The sequence below is a fragment of the Macaca mulatta genome, chromosome 3, assembly GCF_049350105.2.
Source record: "Macaca mulatta isolate MMU2019108-1 chromosome 3, T2T-MMU8v2.0, whole genome shotgun sequence".
Classification (NCBI taxonomy): Eukaryota; Metazoa; Chordata; class Mammalia; order Primates; family Cercopithecidae; genus Macaca; species Macaca mulatta.
This window is the reverse complement of record NC_133408.1, coordinates 52,341,603-52,367,570: the sequence shown is the minus strand read 5'-3', so window position 1 is coordinate 52,367,570 and position 25,968 is coordinate 52,341,603. Positions and strand designations below refer to the sequence as shown.

The following is a 25,968-nucleotide window of genomic DNA, read 5'->3' as shown; positions in this document are numbered from 1 at the left end:
GGAATAAGATGCTTCCAAGCCTTCTGGCTTGAGTAAGTGGAGGAATGGAGTTTCATTCATTGAGCTGGAGAAGACTGCAGGAGGAAGTGTGGGGAGCATGAGACATGTTCTTCTTGGGCTGCCTATTCTCCAAGAGAAAAAAAGTTTTTCTTAAGTCACTGTACAAGTGAAGATTTCAAAGCAGGCAGTGGAGTAGATGTGGAGTTTAGGGGAATGGTCTGGGCTGGAGATAAATATTTGGGAGTCATAACGATATGAAAATGTAACCTTAAAATGTATTTAAGGCTCTAAGACTGGAGGAGATTCATCTAAGGAGTGAGAGCAGACAGCAGAGAGATCCAACACTGAACTCTTACACCTGCACCATGTAAAGGCTGGGAAAAAGAGAAGGACCAGCAGCAGCCACAAAAGTAGGCAGAACACCCAGCAATGTTTCAACAAGGACTAAGTGGGCCGGGCACGGGGCTGCATGCCTGTAATCCCAGCGCTTTGGGAGCAGAGACAGGAGGATCGCTTGAGCCCAAGAGTTTGAGACCAGCCTGGGCAGCACAGTGAGATCCCTCTCTAGAAAAACAATTTTAACTAGCTGGGCATGGTGGCACCTGCCTGCAGTCCCAGCTACTCATGGAGACTGAGGTGGGAGGATTTCTTGAGCTGGGGAGGTTGAGGCTGCAGTGAGCTATGATCTCATCACTGCACTCCAGCTTGGACAACTGATCAAGACTCTGTCTCAAAAGGAAAAAAAAAAAAGAAAATATGAAGCAGGCTGGGTGCAGTGGCTCATGCATGCCTGCAACACCAACACTTTCGGAGGCAAAGCAGGAGGATCCCTTGAGCCCAAGAGCTTGAAGCCAGCTTGGGCAACAAAGCAAGACCCCAGTCTCTACAATTTTTTAAAAAAATTAGTCAGGCCTGGGGGTGAATGCCGGGAGTCCCAGCTACTCAGGAATTCGAGGTGGGAGGATCACTTGAGCCTAGAGTTTAAGACCAGCCTAGGGAACACAGACTCTGTCCCTACAAAACATTTAAAAATTAGCCACTGTAATCCCAGCACTTTGGAAGGCCAAGGCAGGAGGACTGCTTGAGCCCAGGAGTCTGAAGCTGCACTGAGCTAGGATGACACCACTGCATTCCAGCCCGGGCAACAGAGACCTTGTCCCAAAAGAAAGCAAAAAGAAAAAACAGCAAAAAAACGTTAATTCTGAGCCACGGGTAAACAATTTCTCTTATTCTCTTTTTGAGATATTTAAAAATAAATATGTGACCAGGCACGGTGGCTCACACCTGTAATCCCAGCACTTTGGGAGGCAGAGGTGGGAGCATCACCTGAGGTCAGGAGTTGGAGACCAGCCTGGCCAAGAGGGTAAAACCCCGTTTCTACTAAAAATACAAAATTAGCAGAGCGTGGTGGTGCAGACCTGTAATACCAGCTACTTGGGAGGCTGAGGCAGGCGAATCCCTTGAACCCAGGAGGTGGAGGTTGTAATGAGCCAAGATGGTGACACTGCACTCCAGCCTGGGCAACAAGAATGAAACTCCATCTAAGAAAAAAATATATATATAATTCAGTCAGACTACTATAATGTCCGACTATGCCCATGATTGGCTGGTGATGCCACCAACCCTATCAGAAAAGGTCAGGACAGGATGTTGCAGTTTATCAGAAAAAACTCGAGGACTTTAAGGCCCAGATTCACCGGTTACTGGTGGTGATCTGCTCTGCAGGTACAAACTGCAATCACGTTAAAAAAAAAAAAAAAAAAAAAAAAAAGAAGAAGAAGAAGAAGAAGAAAAGGCCAGGCGCGGTGGCTCCTGCCTGTAATCCCAGCTCTCTGGGAGGCTGAGGTGGGCGGAACACCTGAAGTCGAAGTTTGAGACCAGCCTGACCAACATGGAGAAACCCTGTCTTTACTAAAAATAGAAAATCAGCCGGGCTTGGTGGCACATGCCTGTAATCCCAGCTACTTGGGAGGCTGAGGCAGGAGAATCGCTTGAAACCGGGAGGCCGAGGTTGCAGTGAGCCAAGATCGCGTCATTGCACTCCAACCAGGGCAACAAGAGTGAAACTCCGTCTCAAAAAAAAAAAAAGAGAGAAAATTAAATAACAGCAAGCAACTGCATGCACGTTTGAGGGCGGTGTCCGGGGTGAGAAAGGCCCCGCCAGCAATCCATGCCACAATCAGCGATGGCTGAGCGGGTCTGGACCTCGGGGGACCAGGCTGCACGCCTCCAAGCAAATGCACAGCGCGGCTAAATTGGATTCGACAGCACCGGAAACGGCGACTCCCACTTGGGGCGCTGCGGACACACGAGTCGAGGCTGCCTTCCAGGAAGCAAACAAAAAACGGGGGGAAAAGGGGGGGAAAGAAAGAAAGAAAGAGAAAAAGGAGGGCGAGTGGCAAGCAGGGGCCTCGGCCGCCGCCCACACGCCCCGCAGCGTGCTCGTCCCCCGCGCAGGGCTCCCGGCCGCAGCCCTCGGCCATCGGCCGCTCCCAGGTGGCCCAGGCCTCTGACTCCGCGGCCGGCCCGGCGCGGCCCGGCGCCCTCAGGTGCGTACCCCGCCCCCGCCGCCGCCGCCGCCATTAAGGGCGGGTTGCCTTTCGGAGGCACTAACGTCCTACTCCCGAGGGCCTGGGGAAGGGAGGTCACCCGGCCGCAGCGGGAGGTAGCACCCCGGCACACCCCGGCGCCCCGAGGCGACGCCCCCCCCGAACCCCGGTCCCCACGGGCAGGACCAGAGGTGTGAGGGTGGGGGCGGGGAAGCCTTGCCGCGGGGGCAATGGTCCTACGCACGGAGCGCGCATCCCTCTCCTTCCTGATTGGCCGAGCGGGGGGTGTGCGTGACGTCACGCTCCGCCCGGCGTACGTGGGGCGCTCGCGCTGCGTGCGGGCGCGCTTGATTGGTTAGGTGAGGGGGCGGGGCCGCCGCTGTTACCCCGCAACTGCGCCTCGGATCCGCCCCCTGACGTCACGCGCGCCCAGAGGCCCAGGTTGTGGGTTTTGTCCGTCGATAAGGTCCTCGCGACGGTCTCCGGGGATCTGTTTGTTGGCGAAAAACCAATCCAGACTCCCAAGGAAAAAGGCCGAGGCCCGGGAATTTCCCGTTGCAATTCTGGTTTCCAGTTCAAGGGGGAAAAAGTTTCGCAGGGCTGTATTCTCCACCCCTCAAGCCCACGCTTTCTTGTTTCTTAATAACAGCGTCGTTGAGATCCATTGTAAAATTCACCTTTTAAGAGTGAATAATTCAGTGCACAGAGTTGTGCAGCCTTTGCCACTAATTGCAGAACGTTTTCAGCACCCGAGGAGAAGAAATTCCAATCCCATTAGGCCGTCATTCCCCGGTCCCCACCCTGTTCCTACCCCCAGCCCCTGGCAATCACTTTTGTCTCCATGGATTTGCCTATTCTGGACATTTCGTGTGGATAGAATCATCCCAAGTTTTTCGTGTGTCTGGCTTCTTTCCTTCTTTATGGCTGAATAAAAATCCATGATATGAATACACAGCATTTTGATTTTCCATCCATTGATGGCTATTTGGGTCATTTCCACCTTTTGGCTGTTATGAATAATACTGGTATGAACATTGGTGTACACGTTTTTGTGCGGACATTTGTTTTCAATTCTCATAGGTGTATACCAAGGACTGGAATTGCTGGGCCAAGCTTTGTGTTTTAAGGAAAATAAAAAATCGTGTTTTAGTTTCGTGCTGGTAATTTGAAGTAAGCAGATGTCTAGATATAAGCTTGGAAACTGGCCAGTTGGAGATTGCTCACGGCTGCAATTGAAGACTCCAGCAGCCTTTTCTCCTCTTTGCTTCCATTTGGAGAGGAAGGCATCATAGGCTGTGTGACTTCCGTGGACGCGGGGCTTGGCACCAGCCTGCAGTGGGATCAATCTTCAGTGGCGATTTGGAGTGGGTCACGGTTCTTCCTGCCTGTCTGCCTATTTGGTCCCTGACGTCTGCTCCCCAGGGCCCTGGCTCTTCCCCCACGCCTTCAGCCTGCACAGTCCCTTCTCTCATTCTCAGGCTGCGGAACCTGGAAGTACAGTTTTCCCCCCTTACCCGCTGTTTCAGTTACCGGAGGTCAACCGTGGTCTGAAAATATTACATGGAAAATTCCAGAAATAAACAATTTATAAGTTTTAAATTGCACGCTGTGATGAAATCTCGCGCTGTGCAGCCTGGCAGTGAATCGTCCCCTTTGTTCAGCGTCCCCACGCTGTGGGCGCTCCGCACCCATAGTCACTTAGTAGCTGGCTCGGTTATCAGATCGACCGTCACAGTGTCCCAGTGTATGTGTTCAAGTCACCCTTATTTTCCGTCATAATGGCCCCAAAGCACAAGAGTAGTGATGCTGGGAATTTGGACAGGCCAAAGAGAAGCCGTAAAGTGCTTCCTCTAAGTGAAAAGGTGAAAGTTCTCGACTTAATCAGGAAAGAAAAAAAATCCTATGCTGAGGTTGCTAAGATCTACGGGAAGAATGAATCTTCCATCCGTGAAATTGTGAAGAAGGAAAAAGAAATTCGTGCTAGTTTTGCTGTCTCACCTCCAACTGCTAAAGTGACGGCCACGGTGCGTGATAAGTGCTTAGTTAAGATGGAACAGGCACTGCATTTGTGGGTAGAAGAGATGAACAGAAAACGTGTTCCCATTGACAGCAACGTGTTGCGCCAGAAAGCCTTGAGCCTATACCAAGACTTCAGCAAGGGATGCTCTGAAACTGACACCAAGCCATTTACTGCGAGTAAGGGATGGTTACACAGATTCAGGCATAGATTCTCACATCACTACAAGAAGAAGAAGAAGGGTAAGTACGTTACAACAAGTTATATTGAGAGAGAGAGATCGAGAGAGAGATCACATTCACATAACATTACAGTACTTGATATACTTATTCTATTTTATTATTGTTAATTTCTTACTGTGCCTAATTTATAAATTAAAATTCATCATAGGTGTGTATGTACAGGTTGAACATCTCTAATCCAAAAATCCAAAATTTGATCTGTTCCAAAATCCAGAACTTATTGAATGCTGACCTGATGCAAGTTGAAAATTCTATACCTGTCACCTTTGCCTTTTTTTTTTTTTTTTTTTTTTTTTTTTGAGACAGAGTCTTGCCCTGTCACCCAGGCTGGAGTGAAGTATTGCGATATCGGCTAACTGCAAGCTTCACCTCCCGGATTCAAGCTATTCTCCTGCCTCAGCCTCCAGAGTAGCTGGGATGACAGACGTGCACCACCACGCCCAGCTCATTTTTATGCTTTTAGTAGAGATGGGGTTTCACCATGTTGGCTAGACTGATCTCAAAATCTTGACCTCAGGTGATTCACCCACCTCAGCCTCCCAAAGTGCTGGGATTACAGGCATGAGTCACTGTGCCTGGCGGGCCTTCTTTTTTTTCTCTTGAGACAGAGTCTTGCCCTGTTGCCCAGGGTCTCGCCCTGTTGAAATGGTGGGATAACAGCTCACTGCAGCCTCGACCTCCTGGGCTCAAGCAATTCTCCCATCTCAGCCTCCTGAATAGCTGGGACCACAGGCCTGCACCCCCACACCTGACTAATTTTTAATTTTTTTGTAGAGGCAGTCCCATTATGTTGCCGGGCTGGTCCCACTATATTGCCTGGACTCACCAACATGGTGAAACCTTGTCTCTACTAAAAATACAAAAATTAGCCGGACGTGGTGGTGCACACCTGTAATCCCAGCTACTCGGGAGGCTGAGGCAGGAAAATCACTTGAACCTGGGAGGCAGAGGTTGCAGTGAGCCCAGATCACGACACTGCACTCCAGCCTGGGCGACAGAGTGAGACTCCATCTCAAAAAAAAAAAGAACTTGGCCGGGCGCGGTGGCTCAAGCCTGTAATCCCAGCACTTTGGGAGGCCGAGACGGGCGGATCACGAGGTCAGAAGATCGAGACCATCCTGGCTAACACGGTGAAACTCCGTCTCTACTAAAAAATACAAAAAACTAGCCGGGCGAGGTGGCGGGCGCCTGTAGTCCCAGCTACTCGGGAGGCTGAGGCAGGAGAATGGCGTGAACCCGGGAGGCGGAGCTTGCAGTGAGCTGAGGTCCGGCCACTGCACTCCAGCCTGGGCGACAGAGCAAGACTCCGTCTCAAAAAAAAAAAAAAAAGGAACATAATAGATTTAGGGTTTGGCACTATTCGCAGTTCCAAGCATCCACTGAGGGTCTTGGAACGAGTCCCCCAAAGATAAGGGGGAGACTCCTGGCCCTTCATTTCTCTTGTCCTCCCAGTTGATTCATCTGCATTCCTACATGCCCTGGGGCCATTTCACGGGTGTCTGGCTTCTTTTACTGTATTGCTTGTGATTCCCCTACACTCCTTGCCATCAGTATACATTTTTTTGGGGGGTGGGGACGGAGTCTTGCTCTGTCGCCCAGGCTGAAGTAACAGTGGCACGATCACGTCCCACTGCAACCTCTGCCTCCTGAGTTCAAAAGATTTTCCTGCCTCAGCCTCCTGAGTAGCTGGGATTACAGGAGCGTGCCACCATGCCCAGCTAATTTTTTTTTTTGAGATAGAGTTTTGTTCTTGTTGCCCAGGCTGGAGTGCAATGGCATGATCTTGGCTCACTGCAACCTCCGCCTCCTGGGTTCAAGCAATTCTCCCTGCTTCAGACTCCCAAGTAGCTAGGATTACAGGCGCCCACCACCACACCTGTCCTTTTTTTTTTTTTTTTTTGTATTTTTAGTAGAGACAGTGTTTCACCATGTTGGCCAGGCTGGTATGGAGCTCCTGACCTCAGGTGATCTGCCCGCCTCTGGCTCCCAGATTAAAGATGTGAGCCACCTCGCCTGGCCACTAGTATACGTTTTTACATTGCAGATGCTTAATACATTTTTGTTGTATGGTGAATCGTGTACTCTTGAGTTTGTACTTGTAGGCTGAGCTGTGAAGCTGGTAGAATTTATTAATTAAAACTAAGCCCTGTGGCTGGGTGTGATGGCTCATGCCTGTAATCCCAGCATTTTAGGAGGCTGAGGCAGGAGGATTGCTTGAGTCCAGGAGTTCAAGACCAGCCTGGGCAACATGGCAAAACTCCATCTTTACCAAAAAAAGTAATAATAATACAAAAGTTAGGTGGGTACAGTGGTGTGCGCCTGTGGTCCCAGCTACTTGGTAGGTTGAGGTGGGAAGATCACTAGAGCTTGGGAATCCCAGGCTGTAGGGAGCTATGATCATGCCACTACACTCCAGTCTGGGTGATAGAGCAAGACCCTGTCTCAAAAGAAAAAAGCAAAACAAAACAGAAAACAAGCCCTGAGTCTGGGCGCAGTGTCTCATTCCTGTAATTCCAGTATTTTGGGAGGCTGAGGCAGGAGAATGGTTTGAGCCTAGGAGTTTAAGACCAGCCTGGGCAACATAGTGAAACCTTGTCTCTACAAAAAAATAAAAATCAAAAATCAAAAAATTAGCCGTTCATGGTAAGCTGTGATCTTACCACTGCACTTCGATCTGGAGGACAGAGCGAAACTGTCTGAAAACCAGAACAAAACCAGAAATCTAAGCCCTTTAAAACCTGAAAAATTAACCTTTGGAAAGGAAAATCTAGGAACAGTTTTTAAAAATAAATCAGGCCACTATTTCAAGATTTCAGAGTTTTCATAAAGGGAGTGGATGACATTCCAAACGATGAAAGGTTGTAAGGGATAGATACAGATTCTAGATCAGTGATGGGCAAACCTTGTTTGTAAGGATAGTAAATATTTTTGGCTTTGGGGACATGGGGTCTTTGTCACATGCATGCAAACCTTCCTTTGCAGGAAAGCAGCTGTAGACAAGATGTAAACAAGTGAATGTGACTGTGTTCTGACAAAGCTTAATTTACAAAAATAGGCTGCAGTCTGGATTTGACCTGTAGGCTGGAGATTTTTCTAGGTATTTGCTTTTCATTAGTAAAATATTACATTAGAAGGACAGAAGGTCCTCCAGGATTGCTGGGAAAACTAAATGAGATTTGGAAGTTTTTGGAGTTTACATCTACAGTTTTAAAGGAGCAAAAAGGGCTGGGCACGGTGGCTCACGCCTGTAATCCCAGCACTTTGGGAGGCTGAGCCAGGCAGATCACCTTAGGTCAGGAGTTCGAGACCAGCCTGGCTAACATGGTGAAACCCTGTCTCTACTAAAAATACAAAAATTAGCTGGGTGTGGTGGCATGCACCTGTAATTTCAGCTACTCGGTAGGCAGAGGTTGCAGTGAGCTGAGATTGCACCACTGCACTCCAGCCTGAGCCACAGAGCAAGACTCCATCTCAAAATAAAAGAGCAAAAAGTTAAGTACTGTGTAAAAATCTGTCATCTCAATAAATGGTACTGGCACTTCAGATGTGAGTAGGAAAATGGTTAATAACTATATCAGCTTTGGGAGATTTTATTCTGTGGTACAAGTTCTTACGGTCAAGGATTTTGAGCTTTATTAGAGTGCAGTGAAATTTTCTCAGGAAAATGTACTTGGGACGGGAAACACTGTGTTGGCTTATAGTCATATTTCATTATTTTCAGTTTTCTATTAATGCATGCTGTGTTCCAAATCATAAAATATAAAAGACAACATTCCTGCCTCCATTTGTTGTTATGTACAAAATGCAAAGAAAGTACAATAATTATGAAACACTCAGCCCAGCACAGTGGCTCACACCTGTAATCCCAGCACTTTGGGAGGATGAGGCAGGAGATCACTTAAGCCCAGGAGTTCGAGACCAGCCTGGGCAACATGGCGAAACCCCCTCTCTACAAAAAATACAAAAATTAGCTGAACATGGTGGCGCATGCCTGGGATTCCAGCTACTCAGGAGGCTGAGGTGGGAGGATCTCCTAAGCCCAAGGAGGCAGAGGCTGCAGTGAGCTGTGATTGCACCACTGCATTCCAGCCTGGGTGACAGAGTAAGACCCTGCCTCAAAAAATGATAATAATTATTATGAAACACTTGTTTTTTCAATGATTACTGGTAGCATAGTTGACGCCAACTGATAGTATCTTTTTTTGAATTCCACCTGGTATCATCCTGCCTATTATTTTATTCTTTTTTTCAATTTTTTAATTTCTATTTTTGTTTGTGTTTTTATTTTTATTTTCTTTTTTGTTAAATAGCAGACTTTTGACATCAGAGCCTGTTTAGGGATTACTGTGGTATAATATTCTAGGGGTGGGCCGGGTGCAATGGCTCACGCCTGCAATCCCAGCACTTCGGGAGGCTGAGGCAGGCGGATCATGAGGTCAGGAGATCGAGACCACGGTGAAACCCCGTCTACTAAAAATAAAAAAAACTTAGCCAGGCGTGGTGGCGGGGGCCTGTAGTCCCAGCTACTCGGGAGGCTGAGGCAGGAGAATGGCGTGAACCTGGGAGGCAGAGCTTGCAGTGAGCCGAGATTGCACCACTGCACTCCAGCCTGGGCAACAGAGTGAGACTCCGTCTCAAAAAAAAAAAAAAAAAAATTCTGGGAGTGACAGAACTGTTTTATACCTTGATTTTAATAGTAGCTATATGACTTTATATATGTCAAAATTCATAAGGGCCAGGCGGGTGACTGACACTTGTAATCCCAACACTTTGGGAGGCCAAGGCAGCAGATCACCTAAGGTCAGGAGTTTGAGACCAGCCTAGGCAACATGGTGAAACCTCCTCTCTATTAAAAAAAAATGTAAAAAATGACCTGGGCATGACGGCATACACCTGTAGTCCCAGCTACTCAGGAGGCTGAGGCACGAGGATTGCTTGAGCCTGGGATGGGGAGGTTGCAGTGAGCTGAGAGTGCTCCACTGCACTCCAGCCTGGGTGACAGAGTGAGACCCTGTCTCAAAAAAGAAAAAAAAAAAAAATCATAGAACTGTACACTGAAAAGGGTGAACTTTGCTATAAAAAAATTATAGTTAAATATTAAATCATTTTTAGCTGACTCTGAGCACACTACCTGTGTGTCAGCCCTGCTCTACAGGGTACAGAAAAAAAACATTAAGTGACATAAACGAGTATTTCACCTTTATAATTAAAGAAATGAAACATATCTTATCTAGTCTGGTTTACATCAGATAAAAGAATTTTTATTTAAAAACTGTTTCCTTTATGTTAGGCTGGGCGAGGTGGCTCACGCCTGTAATCCCAGCACTTTGGGAGATCAAGGCGGGTGGATAATTTGAGGTCAGGAGTTCAAGACCAGCCTGGCCAACATGGTGAAACCCCATCTCTACTAAAAATACAAAAACTAGGCTGGGTGCAGTGGCTCACGCTTGTAATCCCAGCACTTTGGGAGGCCGAGGCGGGCAGATCACGAGGTCAGGAGATCGAGACCATCCTGGCTAACACGGTGAAACCTCGTCTCTACTAAAATTACAAAAAATTAGCTGGGCACGGTGACACGTGCCTGTAGTCCCAGTTACTCAGGAGGCTGAAGCAAGAGAATCGCTTGAACCCGGGAGGCGGAGGTTGCGATGAGCTGAGATCAAGCCACTGCACTCCAGCCTGGGCAGCAAAAGCAAAACTCCATCTCAAAAAAAAAAAAAAAAAAAGAATTTTTATCTTTTTAAAAATCTCACAGGAAATGGATTGCATGATTGTTTTGACCATTTTTCTTCATGCTAAATAAAGTACGCAGACTTAAGCATTGAGTTAAGAGATCGGTGTTTTGATTGCCTTTTGGTCGGCATCAGGGAGAAACCTCTCTGAGCTTGGAGGTTGTTTTAAGGACGCGGGGTGCCATGATTCTAGTAATTGTGTGTGTGTGTGTGTGTGTGTGTGTGTGTGTGTGTGTGTGTGTGTGTGTCTGCGCGCATGTCACACAACAACCCATAAATAAATATCTTATAATTCATCTTCCAGGCACTTGAGAATGAAGAGACCACTGTTACAATTTCACTGGCAGGGCGGGCATGGGCTGGGACTGCCCCACCTAGGACATGTGGTCACCCGCCTTATTTTCCCCTCCTGGGGCCTTTCTTCTGTTTGCCCTTCTGCTCCTCCACTGCGGTTGCAGCCTCTGCCATTCCTTAAACCATCTGTACACCCCCCAGCAGGATCCCATGCTCTCTCTGTCCTTTCACGGAAAATAATATTTCCCTTGGAGGGTATGTGAGTTTTAAATTGGGTGATTATAAAAGCATCGGCGTGTAGAATGTAGTTCGGTACATGTTCATTTTCTTTTTTTCCATCCAACCTCTCTTTTATTTGATTTTTTAAAATCTCTTTGGCCGGGCGCAGTGGCTCACGCCTGTCATCCCAGCACTTTGGGAGGCCAAGGAGGGAAGATCACTTGAGGTCAGGAGTTTGAGACTGGCCTGGCCAATGTGATGAAACCCTGTGTCTACTAAAAATACAAAAATTAGCCAGGCATGGTGACCCAAGCCTGTAGTCTCAGCTACTTGGGAGGCCAAGGCAGGAGAATTGCTGGAACCCTGGAGGCGGAGGTTGCAGTGAGCTGAGATTGCACCACTGCATTCCAGCCTGGGCACAGAGTGAGATTCCATCTCAAAAACAAATAAATAAATACAATTAAAACTGTTTTATTGAGATAAAATTCACATACTTATACAATTCACCCATTTGAAGTATACAGTTCAGGCTGTACATGGTAAGTCATGCCTGTGATCCCAACACTCTGGGAGGCTGAGGTGGAAGGATCGTTTGAGACCAGGAGTTTGAGACCAGCATGGGCAACATAATGAGACTGCTTTAAAAAATAAAAAATTAGCTGAGTGTGGTGGCACAGGCTTGTCGTCTTAGCTACTCTGGAGGCTGAGACAAGAGCATTGCTTGAGCCCAGGAGGTGAAGGCTACAGTGATTGCACCACTGTGCTCCAACTATGGTCATGGCACTGCACTTCAGCCTGGGTGACAATGAGACCCTGTCAGAAAAATAAATAAAAATTTAAAAAATAGTGGTGGGCACGGTGCCTCACACCTGTAATCCCAGCACTTTGGGAGGCCGAGGAGGGTGGATCACCTGAGCTCAGGAGTTCAAGACCAGCCTGGCCAACATGGCAAAACTCCATCTCTACTAAAAATACACAAAATTATCCGGGCATGGTAGTGCACGCCTGTAATCCCAGCTACTCAGGAGGCTGAGGCACCCAGAAGGCAGAGGTTGCAGTGAACCATGATTGTGCCACTGCACTCCAGCCTGGGAGACAGAGCAAGACCCCGTCTCAAAAAAAAAAAAAAGACAATTAAAAAAAAAGTGTACCGTTCAGTGGTTTCTTAAAATATATTCACAGAGTTGTACAACAATCATCAGTCAATTTTTTTTTTCTTTTTTTTTTTTTTGTGAGATGGAGTCTGGCTCTGTCACCAGGCTGGAGTGCAGTGGCGGGATCTCAGCTAACTGCAAACTCCGCCTCCTGAGTAGGTGGGACTACAGGCGTGCACCATGACGCTCGGCTAATTTTTGTATTTTCAGTAGAGACAAGGTTTCACCATGTTGGCCAGGATGGTCTCGATCTCTTGTCCTTGTGATCTGCCCGCCTCGGCCTCCCAAAGTTCTGGGATTACAAGCGTGAGCCACCGCACCCTGCCATCACAGTCAATTTTGAACATTTTCATCACTCTGAAACCTTCTACCCTTTAGCTATCAACCCCAAATAACCACTAATCTAGTCTCAGTTCCTATAGATTTCCCTATTCTAGAAATTTAATATGAATGGAATTACATAATATGTGATCCCTTTGGATTTTTAAGTTGAGGGGATTCATAAAAGGTCAGAAGTGAAAGAAACAATCATAGGAAGTAGTTGTTTGAGCCAGGTGCAGTGGCTCACAGTTGTAATCCCAGTGACTCAGGAGGCTGAGGGGCAAGGATGGCTTGAGTCTAGGAGTTGGAGGCTGCAGCAACCCATGATTGAGCCACTGCACTCCAGCCTGGGTGACAGTGTGAGACCCTGACTCTTAAAAATAAAAAAGCCAATCAGGAGCATTGGCTCATGCCTGTAATCCCAGGGCTTTGGGAGACCAAGGCAGGTAGATCACTTGAGGTCGGGAGTTCAAGACCACCCTGGCCAACATGATGAAACCCCATCTCTACTAAAAACACAAAAAATTAGCCGGGCATGGTGGCAGGTGTCTGTAATCCCAGCTACTTGGGAAGCTGAGGCAGGAGAATGGCTTGAACTCGGGAGGCGGAGGTTGCAGTGAGCTGAGATCACACCACTGCACTCCAGCCTGGGCAACAGAGCAAGGCTCCATGTCGAAATAAAATAAAATAACGCTGGGCGCGGTGGCTCATGCCTGTAATCCCAGCACTTTGGGATACTGAGGCGTGTGGATCACCTGAGGTTAGGAGTTCAAGACCAACCTGGCCAACATGGTGAAACCCCATCTCTACTAAAACATACAAAACTTAGCTGGGCCCCATGGCAGGTTCCTATAATCCCAGCTACTCGGAAGGCTGAGGCAGGAGAATTGCTTGAACCTGGGAGGCAGAGGTTGCAGTGGGCCGAGATTGTGCCACTGCACTCCAGCCTGGGTGACAGAGTAAGACCTTGTCTCAATAAATAAATAAATAAATAGGCAGTTGATTTAGTATCTTCTTCAATAAACAAGATGCCTGAGTACAGCCCATGGCTCTCCTGGCATGTGGTCCCATGGGGACCAGTGTATCAGGTGTTTCCTAAACTGGCATCACCTGCCTGGCCCGATGCCTCCTCAGGTGTTCATTGTTCATGCCACCTCCTGATGGCAGTTTCTTTCTGGAAAGAGGAGAAAAGAGGGAACCGTCCCCAAGTGAAGGGTGCAGGGAAGGCTCCACGAATAGTCTCAACTAAGGACCGTCCCAGGAAGGAATCTTGGGACGAGCAAAGAACAGTGAACTTCCGGTGTGACCTGGATGCACCCATTTCCAGAGAGCAGGAAGCCCGGAGAAGGCCAGTGGGTCATCGTCCCCATGGTGCTTTCCATCCTGCAGGGCTCGCGGCCTGCCCTGAAATTTCTGATAATGACATAGGACCTTCATCACCAAGGGTGCCCTGTGGGCTGTTGCTGTAGGGTCTCCCTTTTTTTTTTTGAGACGGAATCTCGCGCTGTCGCCCAGGCTGGAGTGCAGTGGTATGATCTCGGCTCACTGCAAGCTCCGCCCCCCAGGTTCATGCCATTCTCCTGCCTCAGCCTCCCAAGTAGCTGGGACTACAGGCGCCCGCCACCACGCCCAGCTAATTTTTTGTATTTTTAGTAGAGACGGGGTTTCATCGTGTTAGCCAGGATGGTCTCGATCTCCTGACCTCGTGATCCGCCTGCCTCGGCCTCCCAAAGTGCTGGGATTTTTTTTTTTTTGGACGGAGTCTTGCCCTGTTGCCTCACCTGGAGGGCAGTGGTATAATCTTGGCTCACTGCAACTTCCGCCTCCTGGGTTCAAGCAATTCTGCTGCCTCAGCCTCCGGAGCTGGGATTACAGGCGCCCACCACCATGCCTGACTAATTTTTAGTAGAGAAGGAAGTCTCACCATGTTGTCCAGGCTGGTCTCGAACTCCGACCTCAAGCGATCCGCTCGCCTCAGCCTCCCAAAGTGTTGGGATTATAGGCGTAAGCCACCATGCTGGCTGCATTTCTTTCTTTTTTTCTTTTTCTTTTTTTTTTTTTTTGAGACGGAGTCTCGCTCTGTCACCCAGGCTGGAGTGCAGTGGCGCCATCTCGGCTCACTGCAAGCTCCGCCTCCCGGGTTCATGCCATTCTCCTGCCTCAGCCTCCCAAGTAGCTGGGACTACAGGCACCCGCCACCACGCCCGGCTAATTTTTTTTATTTGGTAGAGACGGGGTTTCACTGTGTTAGCCAGGATGGTCTTGATCTCCTGACCTTGTGATCCGCCTGCCTCAGCCTCCCAAAGTGCTGGGATTACAGTCCTGAGCCACCGCGCCCAGCCCCGGCCCCATTTCTTAATACACATTGAGTGTGATGACGTCATAGATCAATGGCAACTGAAGGTGTGAAGAAGTGGAAATAGCACTAGGCAAAAATTGTCCTGCTGTAAGTTCTAGCTTTGCTTGGACAACTTGTTAAGTTGTAAAATAAGAATACTTCTACGCCCTTTTCTCTCCCGGGGATGCTAAAGACAAAACAAAGATTATGAATGGAAATTCTCTGAGCTTCCAAAAGAATAAGGATGGAGCTGATCTAAGGGAGTGTTCTAGTGAATGGAAACATAATACACCTTTGCCGTTACATATTCTTTGATGTACATTTGCTTGGTGAGTGGAATCTAGAATGCTCAAGAAAAGACTTTCTAGGACCTACACATCTCCTGGCTGGATGCTGCTTTTTCTACTCTTCAACTTAGCCAAAAAGCAGAGAGGCAATTGAGCTGCTTTTTCTGACTCCAGCTCTGTGGCCAGAACAGTCTTTGCTATGAAAAACAATATTGGCTGGGCGTGGCGGCTCACACCTGTAATCCCAGCACTGTGGGAGGCGGAAGCGAGCAGATCACTTGAGCCCAGGAGTTGGAGACCAGCCTGGGCAACATAGTGAAACCCCATCTCTACTAAAAATGCAAAAATTAGCCAAGTGTGGTGGCATGCACCTGCAGTCCCAGTCACCTGGGGGCTGAAATGGGAGGATCAACTGAGCCCAGAAGGTCGAGGCTATAGTGAACCGTGATCACACTCTAGCCTGGGTGACAGAGCAAGACGCTGTCTTGAAAACAAACAAACAAACAAAAACAGGCCAGGAGTGGTGGCTCAAACCTGTAATCCCAGCACTTTGAGAGGCCGAGGTGGACGGATAACTTGAGGTCAAGAGTTTGAGACCAGCCTGGCCAACATGGTGTAACCCCGTCTCCACCAAAAATACAAAAATTAGCCAGGTGTGGTGGCTCATGCCTGCAATCCCAGCTACTCAGGAGGTTGAGGCAGGAGAATCACTTGAACCCAGGAGGCAGAGGTTGCAATGAGCTGAGATCACGCCACTGCACTCCAGCCTGGGTGCCAGAGTGATACTCCATCTCATAAAAACAACCAAATCTCTCCCTATCCTTCCCTCCCCCTACCATTCTGTTTAATAATAATAGAGATACATAGATTTATAAAAATTTTTAACAATAACAATTTGCATCCTACTGGTTCAGCATAGCTAATGTGCTCAGAAAGATTCTAACTCTAAGGGATCCTCGAGTGTCTTCAAAGAATTTTGATAGAATTTCTTTTCAACCTTCCGTAACTGTCCAGACTGGCTAGGGTGTGCTGTGGTTGCAAACGACACCAGACTTTGGAGGATTAAAGGAGCAAAGACTAACTTCTTGGTCGCACTAAAAGTCTGTTGTGCATTGGCTATGAGTCTGTTTCACATTGTCCGCAATTTGGAACCCAGGCTGCTGTGGCGGTCCCATGTGAAATGTTCCCAGTGGCCACTGAGGAGGAAGAGAGAGTGTGGCAAAGTAAATTTACTTCCCTGACATCCTCAGTCCACGAAAGTTATGTGGCCACACCACATTCAAGTGGGTAAGAAATCAAACCACATGATCTGAAAGAGACGTTTGTGAATATTTCCAAATAACCCCATGTAACCTCCACACTTCGCTCCCTTAAATCTTTAGTTTTGACTGGGCCCAGTGACTCACGCCTATGATCCCAGCACTTTGGGAGGCCAAGGCGGGCAGACCACCTGAGGTCAGGAGTTCGAGACCAGCCTGACCAATATGATGAAACCCCGTCTCTACTAAAAATACAACAATTAGCTGGGTGTGGTAGTGGCTGCCTGTAATCCCAGCTATTCAGGAGGCTGAGTCAGGAGAATCGCTTGAACCTGGGAGGCAGAGGTTGCAGTGAGCTGAGATCGCGCCACTTCACTCCAGCCTGGTTGACAAGAGCAAAACTCAAAGAAAAAAAAAAATCTTCTGTCTTCTACATGTACCCTCATGTGATCTATTTGTGTTTTGCTTACAAATAGAATTCAGTCAAATACTGGAGGGATATGATGGTAGCTGACGGGTACTTTTTTTTTGCATGTTCCATTTCAAAAAGTTGTTTTTAAGATTTCAGATAATTTTTTTCAAAGAAATTTCTTAAAGCTAACTTCATTTAGAGCTTGGCAAAATGTATCAGCCAGGCACAGTGGCTCACGCCTGTCATCCCAGCACTTAAGGAGGCCAACACAGGAGGATGGCTTAAGCCCAGGAATTTGAGATCAGCCTCGGCGATAGAGCAACACGCCATCTTTACAAAAAAAAATGTTTAAAAATATAGCTGGGTCTGGTGATACAAGCCTGCAGTCCCAGCTACTCCAGAGGGTAAGGCAGGAGGATCACTTGAGCCTGGGAGTTGGAGGATGCAGCAAGCCATGATTGTGCCACTGCACTCCAGACTGGGTGACAGAGTGAGATCCTGTCTCTAAAAACAAAACAAACAAACAAAAAGCTAAAAAAAAAAAAAAAAAAAAAAAGCTTGGCAAAATTTAGAGTAAGCTTTTAGGAGACAGAAGTCCAAAGGGAAGAGGGAAAGAAGGAATTTTCTCTTCCTATCTTTAGTACACAAACCCATTATATCCTTTCTATGTGCAAATGAAACAGGATGGTAGCTGTCACAACCATGCTGAAATCTGACTAAACATCATTGGATCTGTAAGATACGAATCCTCCTCTCCTCATCTGAGAAAGAGCATGCTCCTGTCACATAATATCTGAGTTTGTTTTATGGGGAGGCCATGTGTAGGTTTAGTGGAAAATATATGCTGTAAAGTTAGCATAAAAATAAATTTAAAAGGCTGAGTGTGGTGGCTTTACGCCTGTAATCGCAGCACTTTGGGAGCCATAGGCAAGTAGATCACTTGAGGTTAGCAATTCGAGACTGGCCTGGTCCAACATGGTGAAACCCCGTCTCTACTAAAAATACAAAAATTAACCAGGCGTGGTGGTGGGAGCCTGTAACCCCAGCTACTTGGGAGGCTGAGGCAGGAGAATCGCTTGAACCTGGGAGGCAGAGGTTGCAGTGAGCCGAGATTGTGCCACTGCACTCCAGCCTGGGCGGCAGAGTAAGACTCTGTACCGCCCCCCGACCCCCGCCAAAAAAGAAAAAAAAGGCTAATCATGGTGGCTCATGCCTGTAATCCCAGCACTTTGGGAAGCCGAGGCAGGCGGATCGCGGATCACTTGAGACCAGGAATTTAAGACCAGTGTGGGCAACATGGGAAAACCTTGTCTCTACAAAAAAAAAAAAAAAAAAAAAAGAATTCCAGGTGTGATGGTGTGTGCCTGTAGTCCCAGCTGCTTGGGACCCTACAGTGAGCTGAGATTGCGCCACTGCACTCCAGCCTGAGCGACAGAGCAAGACCCTCTGTCTAAATAAATAAATAGTTTTTAAAAAAGAAAGTTGACTGGGCACGGTGGCTCACACCTGTAATCCCAGCACTTTGGGAGGCCAAGGCAGGCGAATCGCCTCAGGTCAGGAGTTCGAGACCAGCCTGGCCAACATGGCAAACCCTGTCTCTACTAAAAATGCAAAAATTAGCTGGGTGTGGTGGCAGGCATCTGTAATCCCAGCTATTCAGGAGGCTGAGGCAGAAAAGAATCACTTGAACTCAGGCGTTGGAGGTTGCAGTGAACTGAGATTGCGCCGTTGCACCAGCCTGGGCAACAGGAGTGAAATTCAGTGTCCAAAAAACAAAATAGAAAGCAGGGTTGGGCACGGTGGCTCACACCTGTAATCCCAGCACTTTGGGAGGCCAAGGAAGCCAGATTGCTTGAGCTCAGGGGTTTGAGACCAGCCTAGGTAATATGGCAAAAACCCATCTTTACAAAAACTACAAAAATTAGCCAGGTGTGGTGGTGCTCACCTGTAGTCCCAGCTACTGGGGAGGCTGAGGTGGGAGGATCGACTGAATCCAGGGGGCAGAGGTTATAGTAAGCTGTGATTGTGCCACTGCACTCTAGCCTGTGTGACAGAGCAAGACCCTGTCTCAAAATAAAATAAGTTAGCATTACTATTCAGGAGCTCATGGGCAAGTCACTAAATGCCTTTACATTTCAGTTTCTTCACCTCGAGAGGAAAGTTTGAACTAGATCTTTTGTGAGCACCCTCACAGCTCTAAATGTGGGTTTCAGACTCTGAATTTTTGCCACTTTCTTACTGCTTCTCTTGCACAGGGATCATGGCCCAGGTAGCAGTGTCCACCCTGCCCGTTGAAGAAGAGTCCTCCTCAGAGAGCAGGATGGTGGTGACATTCCTCGTGTCTGCCCTCGAGTCCATGGTGAGACAGCCTGACACTTGTCTGACATTCCATAGATGGATCATTGTCGAAACGACAGAATCATGAAACACTTTAGTATCCCTTTTTTTTTTTTTTCAGGACAGAGTCTCACTCTGTCGCCCAGGCTGGAGTGCAGTGGCTCGATCTCGGCTCACTGCAACCTCTGCCTCCCAGGTTCAAGCAATTCTTCTGCCTTAGCCTCCTAAGTAGCTGGGATTATAGGCACCCATCACCGCGTCCAGCTAATTTTTGTTTTTTTGGTTTTTTTTGAGACGGAGTCTTGCTCTGCTGCTCAGGCTGGAGTGCAGTGGTGTGATCTCGGCTCACTGCAACCTCTGCCTCCCAGGTTCAAGCAGTTCTCCTGCCTCAGACTCTCAAGTAGCTGGGATTACAGGTGCCCGCCACTACGCCCAGCTAATTTTTTGTATTTTTAAGAGAGACGGTTTCACCATGTTGGCCAGGCTGGCCTCAAACTCCTTACCTCTCAGGTGATCTGCCCACCTCGGCCTCCCAAAGTGCTGGGATTACAGGTGTGAGCCACTGTGCCCGGCTTCTTCAGTATCACTTTTGATGTTTGCCTTCTGCCTGACATCTATATAAGGGTATTCTTTGTAGAGGATAATGGGCTTGTCAGATTATTTATGTGTTTGTATATTACATTATGGATGCAATTATATAAACTTAAGCTTCCCAGAACTGAAATGTAATGAATGGTAACCTTTTTTTACCATGTTTGAGAATATTTTAAAAATCTAAATTCAAAAGTAAATAGGCCAGGTGCAGTGGCTCATGCCTGTAATCCCAGCACTTTGGGAGGCCAAGGCGTGTGGATTACTTGAGGTCAGGAGTTGGAGACGAGCCTGGCCAACATGGTGAAACCCTGTTTCTATTAAAAATACAAACATTAGCTGGGTGTGGTGGCACACGTCTGTATTCCCAGCTACTCAGGAGGCTGAGGCACGAGAGTCACTTGAACCCAGGAGGCAGAGGTTGTATTGAGCTGAGATTGTGCCATTGCACTCCAGCCTGGGCAACAGAGTGAGACTCTGTCTCAAGAAAAAAAAAGTAAATAACCTATTTCTATATATCTATTTACACCCAAAAGGTAAACTTTACCTGGTGGGTGAAAATTTGATGAGAAATTTACATAACTCCAAAGTATCTGATCAGAAGATATTTATTGATTAAAAATGGAAAATCAGTAAATTTACAGTGCAGAAATCTGACAGACACCACATCATTCGAGTGATCAAAATTAGTGTAGTCAGCCTGTAATCCCAGAGGTTTGGGAGGCAAGGTGGGAGGATGACTTGAGGCCAGGAGTTGGAGACCAGCCTGGGCAGCATAGTAAGACCTTGTCTCTACAAGACTATTTTTTAAAAGTTAGCTAGAGGGGATGGTGCCATAGTTCCAGCTAGTTGGGGTGCTGAGGTGGAAAGATTGCTCGGGCCCAGGAGTTCAAGTCTGCAGTGAGCTAGCATGACACACTGCACTCCAGCCGACACAACACAAGACCCTGACTCTAAAAAACAACAACAACAACAACAACAACAACAAACCATGCAAGTTGGAATTAATTTTAAAAGAAAGCATTAGGGGTAGGCAGGGTGACTCACACCTGTAATCTCATGTAATCTCACCACTTTGTGAGGCTGAGGCCAGAGGATCGCTTGAGCTCAGGAGTTTTGAGACCAGCCTGGGTAACATAGCAAGACCTTGTCTCTACTAAAAAAATTTTTAGGCTGGGTGTGGTGGCTCATGCCTGTAATCCCAGCACTTTGGGAGGCCGAGGCAGGCAGATCACGAGCTCGGGAGTTTGAGACCAGCCTGGTCAACATGGTGAAACCCCATCTCTACTAAACATACAAAAATTAGCTGGGCATGGGGGCGCATGCCTGTATTGTTAGCTGCTTGGGAGGCTGAGGTGGGAGGATCATCTGAGCCAAGGAGGTCGAGGCTGCAGTGACCTGTGATCACACCACTGCAATCCAGGTTGGGTAACAGAGTGCAACCTTGTTTTAAAAAAAAAAAAACAATAAATTCTATGTGTGTGTTTCTTATCAGTAAATAAAATATTATAAAGAAAAGGAGGCAGGGTGTGGTGGCTATAATCCCAGCACTTTGGGAGGCCGAGGAGGATGGCTTGATCACCTGAGGTCAGGAATTGAGACCAGCTTGGTCAACTTGGTGAAACCCCGTCTTTACTAAAAATACAAAAATACTAGCTGGGTGTGGTGGCAGGCACCTTTAATCCCAGCTAACGTGGGAGGCTGAGGCAGAGGTTTCAATGAGCTGAAATAGCGCCACTGCACTCCAACCTGGGTGACAGAGCAAGAATCCGTCTCAAAAAAAATAAAAATAAAAATAAATAAATAAATAAATAAATAAATAAATACAAGGCCTGTGTATATGAAGAGGTAACCAGAAAGTCTGCAGCCAAAAATGTAGGGAAAAATCGTATTGGAGACCCACGTCAGGCAGTCAATAAAAATATGTTCTTTGGGTTTTATGATGTTTATGATGTTTGCTTGATTTGTTTTGGTTTCCTTTCTCGGTGATTTTTCTCATTCTAAATAAATATTCTGGTTGGGTGCGGTGGCTCACGCCTGTAATCCCAGCACTTTGGGAGGCAAGGTGGGAGGATCATGAGGTCAGGAGATCGAGACCGTCCTGACTAACACGGTGAAACCCCATTTCTACTAAAAATTAAAAAAAATAGGCCGGGCGCGGTGGCTCAAGCCTGTAATCCCAGCACTTTGGGAGGCCGAGACGGGCGGATCACGAGGTCAGGAGATCGAAACCATCCTGGCTAACACGGTGAAACCCCGTCTCTATTAAGAAATACAAAAAACTAGCCGGGCGAGGTGGCGGGCGCTTGTAGTCCCAGCTACTCGGGAGGCTGAGGCCGGAGAATGGCGTGAACCCGGGAGGCGGAGCTTGCAGTGAGCTGAGATCCGGCCACTGCACTCCAGCCTGGGCGACAGAGCGAGACTCCGTCTCAAAAAAAAAAAAAAAAAAAAAAAATTAGTCAGGCCTGGTGGTGGGTACCTGTTGTCCCAGCTATTTGGGAGGCTGAGGCGGGAGAATAGTGTGACCCCGGGAGATGGAGCTTACAGTGAGCCAAGATCGCCCCACTGTACTCCAGCCTGGGCGACAGAGCAAGACTCCGTCTCTGTCTCAAAAGACAAATAAAAATAAAAATAAAATAAATAAATATTCCTTTTGCTACTTAAATTTTTTTTTTTTTTTTTTGAGATAGAGTCTCGCTCTGTCCCCCAGACTGGGGTGCAGTGGCGCCATCTCGGTTCACTGCAAGCTCCGCCTCCGGGGTTCACGCCATTCTCCCGCCTCAGCCTCCCAAATAGCTGGGACTACAGGCACCCACCACCACGCCCGGCTAATTTTTTTTTGTATTTTTAGTAGAGACGGGGTTTCACCTTGTTAGCCAGGATGGTCTCAATCTCCTGACCCCGTGATCCTCCTGCCTCTGCCTCCCAAAGTGCTGAGATTACAGGCGTGAGCCACCGCGCCCAACCTAATTTTGTGTCCTTTTTTTTTTTTTTTTTTTGAGACGGAGTCTCACTCTGTCCCCCAGACTGGGGTGCAGTGGCACGATCTTGGCTCACTGCAAGCTCTGCCTCCCGGGTTCATGACATTCTCCTGCCTCAGCCTCCTGAGTAGCTGGGACTACAGGCACCCACCAGCACGCCCGGCTAATTTTTGTATTTTTAGTAGAGACAGGGTTTCACCGTCTTAGCCAGGATGGTCTCAATCTCCTGACCTCGTGATCCGCCCGCCTCAGCCTCCCAGAGTGCTGGGATTACAGGCGTGAGCCACCGCGCCCGGCCCTAATTTTGTATTCTTAAAGCAGGCCTCCCAGGCACCGCGAACTTGGATCTGCCCTTGTAGATAATACATCCCCTTTTGTTTCTGTTTCAGTGTAAAGAACTGGCCAAGTCCAAGGCAGAAGTGGCCTGCATCGCAGTGTACGAAACAGACGTGTTTGTCGTCGGAACCGAGAGAGGATGCGCTTTTGTTAATGCCAGGACGGATTTTCAGAAAGATTTTGCAAAATACTGTAGGTGTTGTAATTTTATCCTTTGTATTCCCAATCTCAAAGGATTGCAGGCAAGACTTCCGTAGTCTTCTAAGATATCGTAAGCATTCTCCTAGAAAGGATCCTAACACATCTTCTTGGATTCAGCTTACCAAATAAACACTGCTTAACACTGCAGAGCCCAAGACAAATTGTCATTTTATTTTGTGCTAGGTCCTCAGCAGTACTCTGGTTTCTTTTCTTTTTTTTTTTTTTTTTTGAGACGGAGTCTGGCTCTGTGGTCCAGGCTGGAGTGCAGTGGCCGGATCTCAGCTCACTGCAAGCTCCGCCTCCCGGGTTCACGCCATTCTCCTGCCTCAGCCTCCCGAGTAGCTGGGACTACAGGCGCCCGCCACCTCGCCTGGCTAGTTTTTTGTATTTTTTTAGTAGAGACGGGGTTTCACCGTGTTAGCCAGGATGGTCTCGATCTCCTGACCTCGTGATCCACCCGTCTCGGCCTCCCAAAGTGCTGGGATTACAGGCTTGAGCCACCGTGCCCGGCCAGTACTCTGGTTTCTTAGAATAAATTTCAAGGACATAGAACAAATTATCTTTAATTCCTAAAATAAGCACACATTTTACAAAATACTGTTACTTTAGTCCTTTCCAAAGGAAGGGGAAAAGCTTTTCCAGAGCTTGTTGTGTGTTAATGCCTGTTAATAACCATTATACAATTACTCCTTTTTTCCTTTTTTTATTTTTATTTTTTTATTTTTTTATTTTTTTTTGAGACGGAGTCTCGCTCTGTCGCCCAGGCTGGAGTGCAGTGGCGCGATCTCAGCTCACTGCAAGCTCCCCCTCCTGGGTTCAAGCCATTCTCCTGCCTCAGGAGGAGGTAGATAGATAGATAGATAGATAGATAGATAGATAGATAGATGATAGAATAGATAGATAAAGAGGATAAAGAGAGGGGGGAATTGAGTGATAGACTGATTCAAATTTATTTCCAAGTTCCCAAATTAAGGTCTCCACTATCAAGAAGATAGATTTAAAAATGAAGCCATCTTTAAAGAATACAGTCAGTGTGTAGTTGCTACACAAGAAGGGTATTCCCAATTCATTAACGTCAGATGCCAGTTGAATTTCTAATCATTGAAATTTACTTGTAGATTTTTGTAAGATTTGTAGTTGCATGTTAATTTCGTTGTCGCAAATATTCTCTTTAGTATTCATCTTGTAATGAACCTGTTCTGAAATTGGTGTGATAATCTTTTTATATTTTCTTTTCTTTCAATAACGTCAACTTTTAGTTTAGATTCGGGGGGTACGTGTACAGATTTGTTACATGGGTATATTCCGTGATGCTGTGGTTTGGGGTGCGGTAGTGAGCATGGCACCCCATAGTTCATTTTGCAACCCTTGCCCCCACTTCCCTCTTTCCTCTAGGAGTCTCCAGTGTCTATTGTTCCAATCTTTATGTCCATGTGTACCCAAGGTTAGGCTCCCACTTATAAGTGAGAACATGTGGCATTCAGTTTTCTATTCCTGCGTTAATTTACGTAGGATAATGGCCTCCAGCTGCATCCACATTACTTCAAAGGATATGATTTCTTTCTTTTTTATGGCCGCAGGTTTTTCGTTTTTGTTTTTGTTTTTTTGAGACAGAGTTTTGCCCTTTCGGCCAGGCTGGAGTGCAGTGGCGTGATCCCCGGCTCACTGCACCTTCCACCTCCTGGGTTCAAGCCATTCTCCTGCCTCAGCCTCCCAAATAGCTGAGACTACAGGTGCCTGCCAACACACCCAGCTAATTTTTGTATTTTTTAGTAGAGACAGGGTTTCGTCATGCTGTCCAGGCTGGTCTTAGACTCCTGACCTCAGGTGATCCGCCCACCTCTGGCTCCCAAAGTGCTGGGATTACAGGCGTGAGCCACTGCGCCCGGCTTTTTTTTTTTTTTTTTTTTTTTTTTGAGACAGGGTTTTGCTATATTGCCCAGGCCGGTCATAAATTCCTGGGCTCAAGTGACTCTCCCATCTTGGCCTCCCAAGTAGCTGAGATCTGCACCTGGCATGCATGCTAAGTATTTTAATCAAGGGTTTATTTCTGGGCTCTCTATTCCATAGTTCTATTTGTCTTTGTACCAGTATCACCCTGTTTTGATTACTTTATGTTTTGAAATCAGGAAGTATGAGACCTCCAAATTTGCTCTATTTCAAGATTGTTTCCATTATTCAGAGGCCCTTGGTGTGCCATATGATTTTTTTTTTTTTTTTTTTTTTTGAGATGGAGTCTCACTGTGTCACCCAGGCTGGAGTGCAGTGGCACCATCCCGGCTCACTGCAAGCTCCGCCTCCCAGGTTCACGCCATTCTCCTGTCTCAGCCTCCCAAGTAGCTGGGACTACAGGCCTGCCACCACGACCAGCTAATTTTTTTGTATTTTTAGTAGAGATGGGGTGTCACCATGTTAACCAGGATGGTCTCAATCTCCTGCCCTCGTGATCCTCCTGCCTCAGCCTCCCAAAGTGCTGGGATTACAGGCGTAAGCCACCGCGCCCGGCCCCATATAAATTTTAGAGTGGATTTCTTAATTTGTACAAGAAATGCCCCTGAGATTTTGATGGGGATTGCAATAATTCTGTAGATAGCTTTTGGTAGTACAGATATCTTAGCAATATTAAGCCTGCCAATCCATGAACATGAGATGTCTTTCCATTTGTTTCAGTCTTCTTTAATTTCTTCTCTCTCTCTTT

At 47.3% G+C, this 25,968-nt stretch overlaps 1 protein-coding gene and 2 long non-coding RNA genes across 46 annotated transcripts in view; 2 read left to right on the top strand and 1 right to left on the bottom strand.

The window, feature by feature from the left end:
• The first annotated feature begins 2,288 nt into the window (after positions 1 to 2,288).
• The window catches only part of LOC698860 (general transcription factor II-I repeat domain-containing protein 2B), a 75,729-nt gene continuing 52,049 nt past the window's right edge, over positions 2,289 to 25,968 (top strand). For 29 of the 44 annotated variants that reach the window (XR_013415186.1, XR_013415196.1, XR_013415195.1 and 26 more), the window contains exons 1-3: positions 2,289 to 2,549; positions 19,080 to 19,183; positions 23,123 to 23,261. Coding sequence is in view for 25 of the 44 variants with exons in the window: in XM_077996611.1 (XP_077852737.1) it covers positions 19,085 to 19,183; positions 23,123 to 23,261 (238 nt within the window). In the remaining 19 variants the exon portion in view is untranslated. Of the gene's footprint in view, positions 2,550 to 3,629; positions 4,809 to 19,079; positions 19,184 to 23,122; positions 23,612 to 24,034; positions 24,488 to 25,968 lie in introns of those variants that run through there. The other 15 variants (XR_013415185.1, XR_013415184.1, XM_077996603.1 and 12 more) reach the window with 6 other exon arrangements.
• On the bottom strand, positions 2,364 to 17,381 carry LOC144339815 (uncharacterized). Its single transcript, XR_013415221.1, has 2 exons — positions 16,648 to 17,381; positions 2,364 to 5,123 (listed from the first exon to the last, which is right to left on the bottom strand). It is a non-coding gene; the product is annotated as an uncharacterized LOC144339815 (long non-coding RNA).
• Positions 5,344 to 7,422, top strand: LOC144339819 (uncharacterized). The gene is made up of 2 exons (XR_013415225.1): positions 5,344 to 5,807; positions 6,106 to 7,422. It is a non-coding gene; the product is annotated as an uncharacterized LOC144339819 (long non-coding RNA).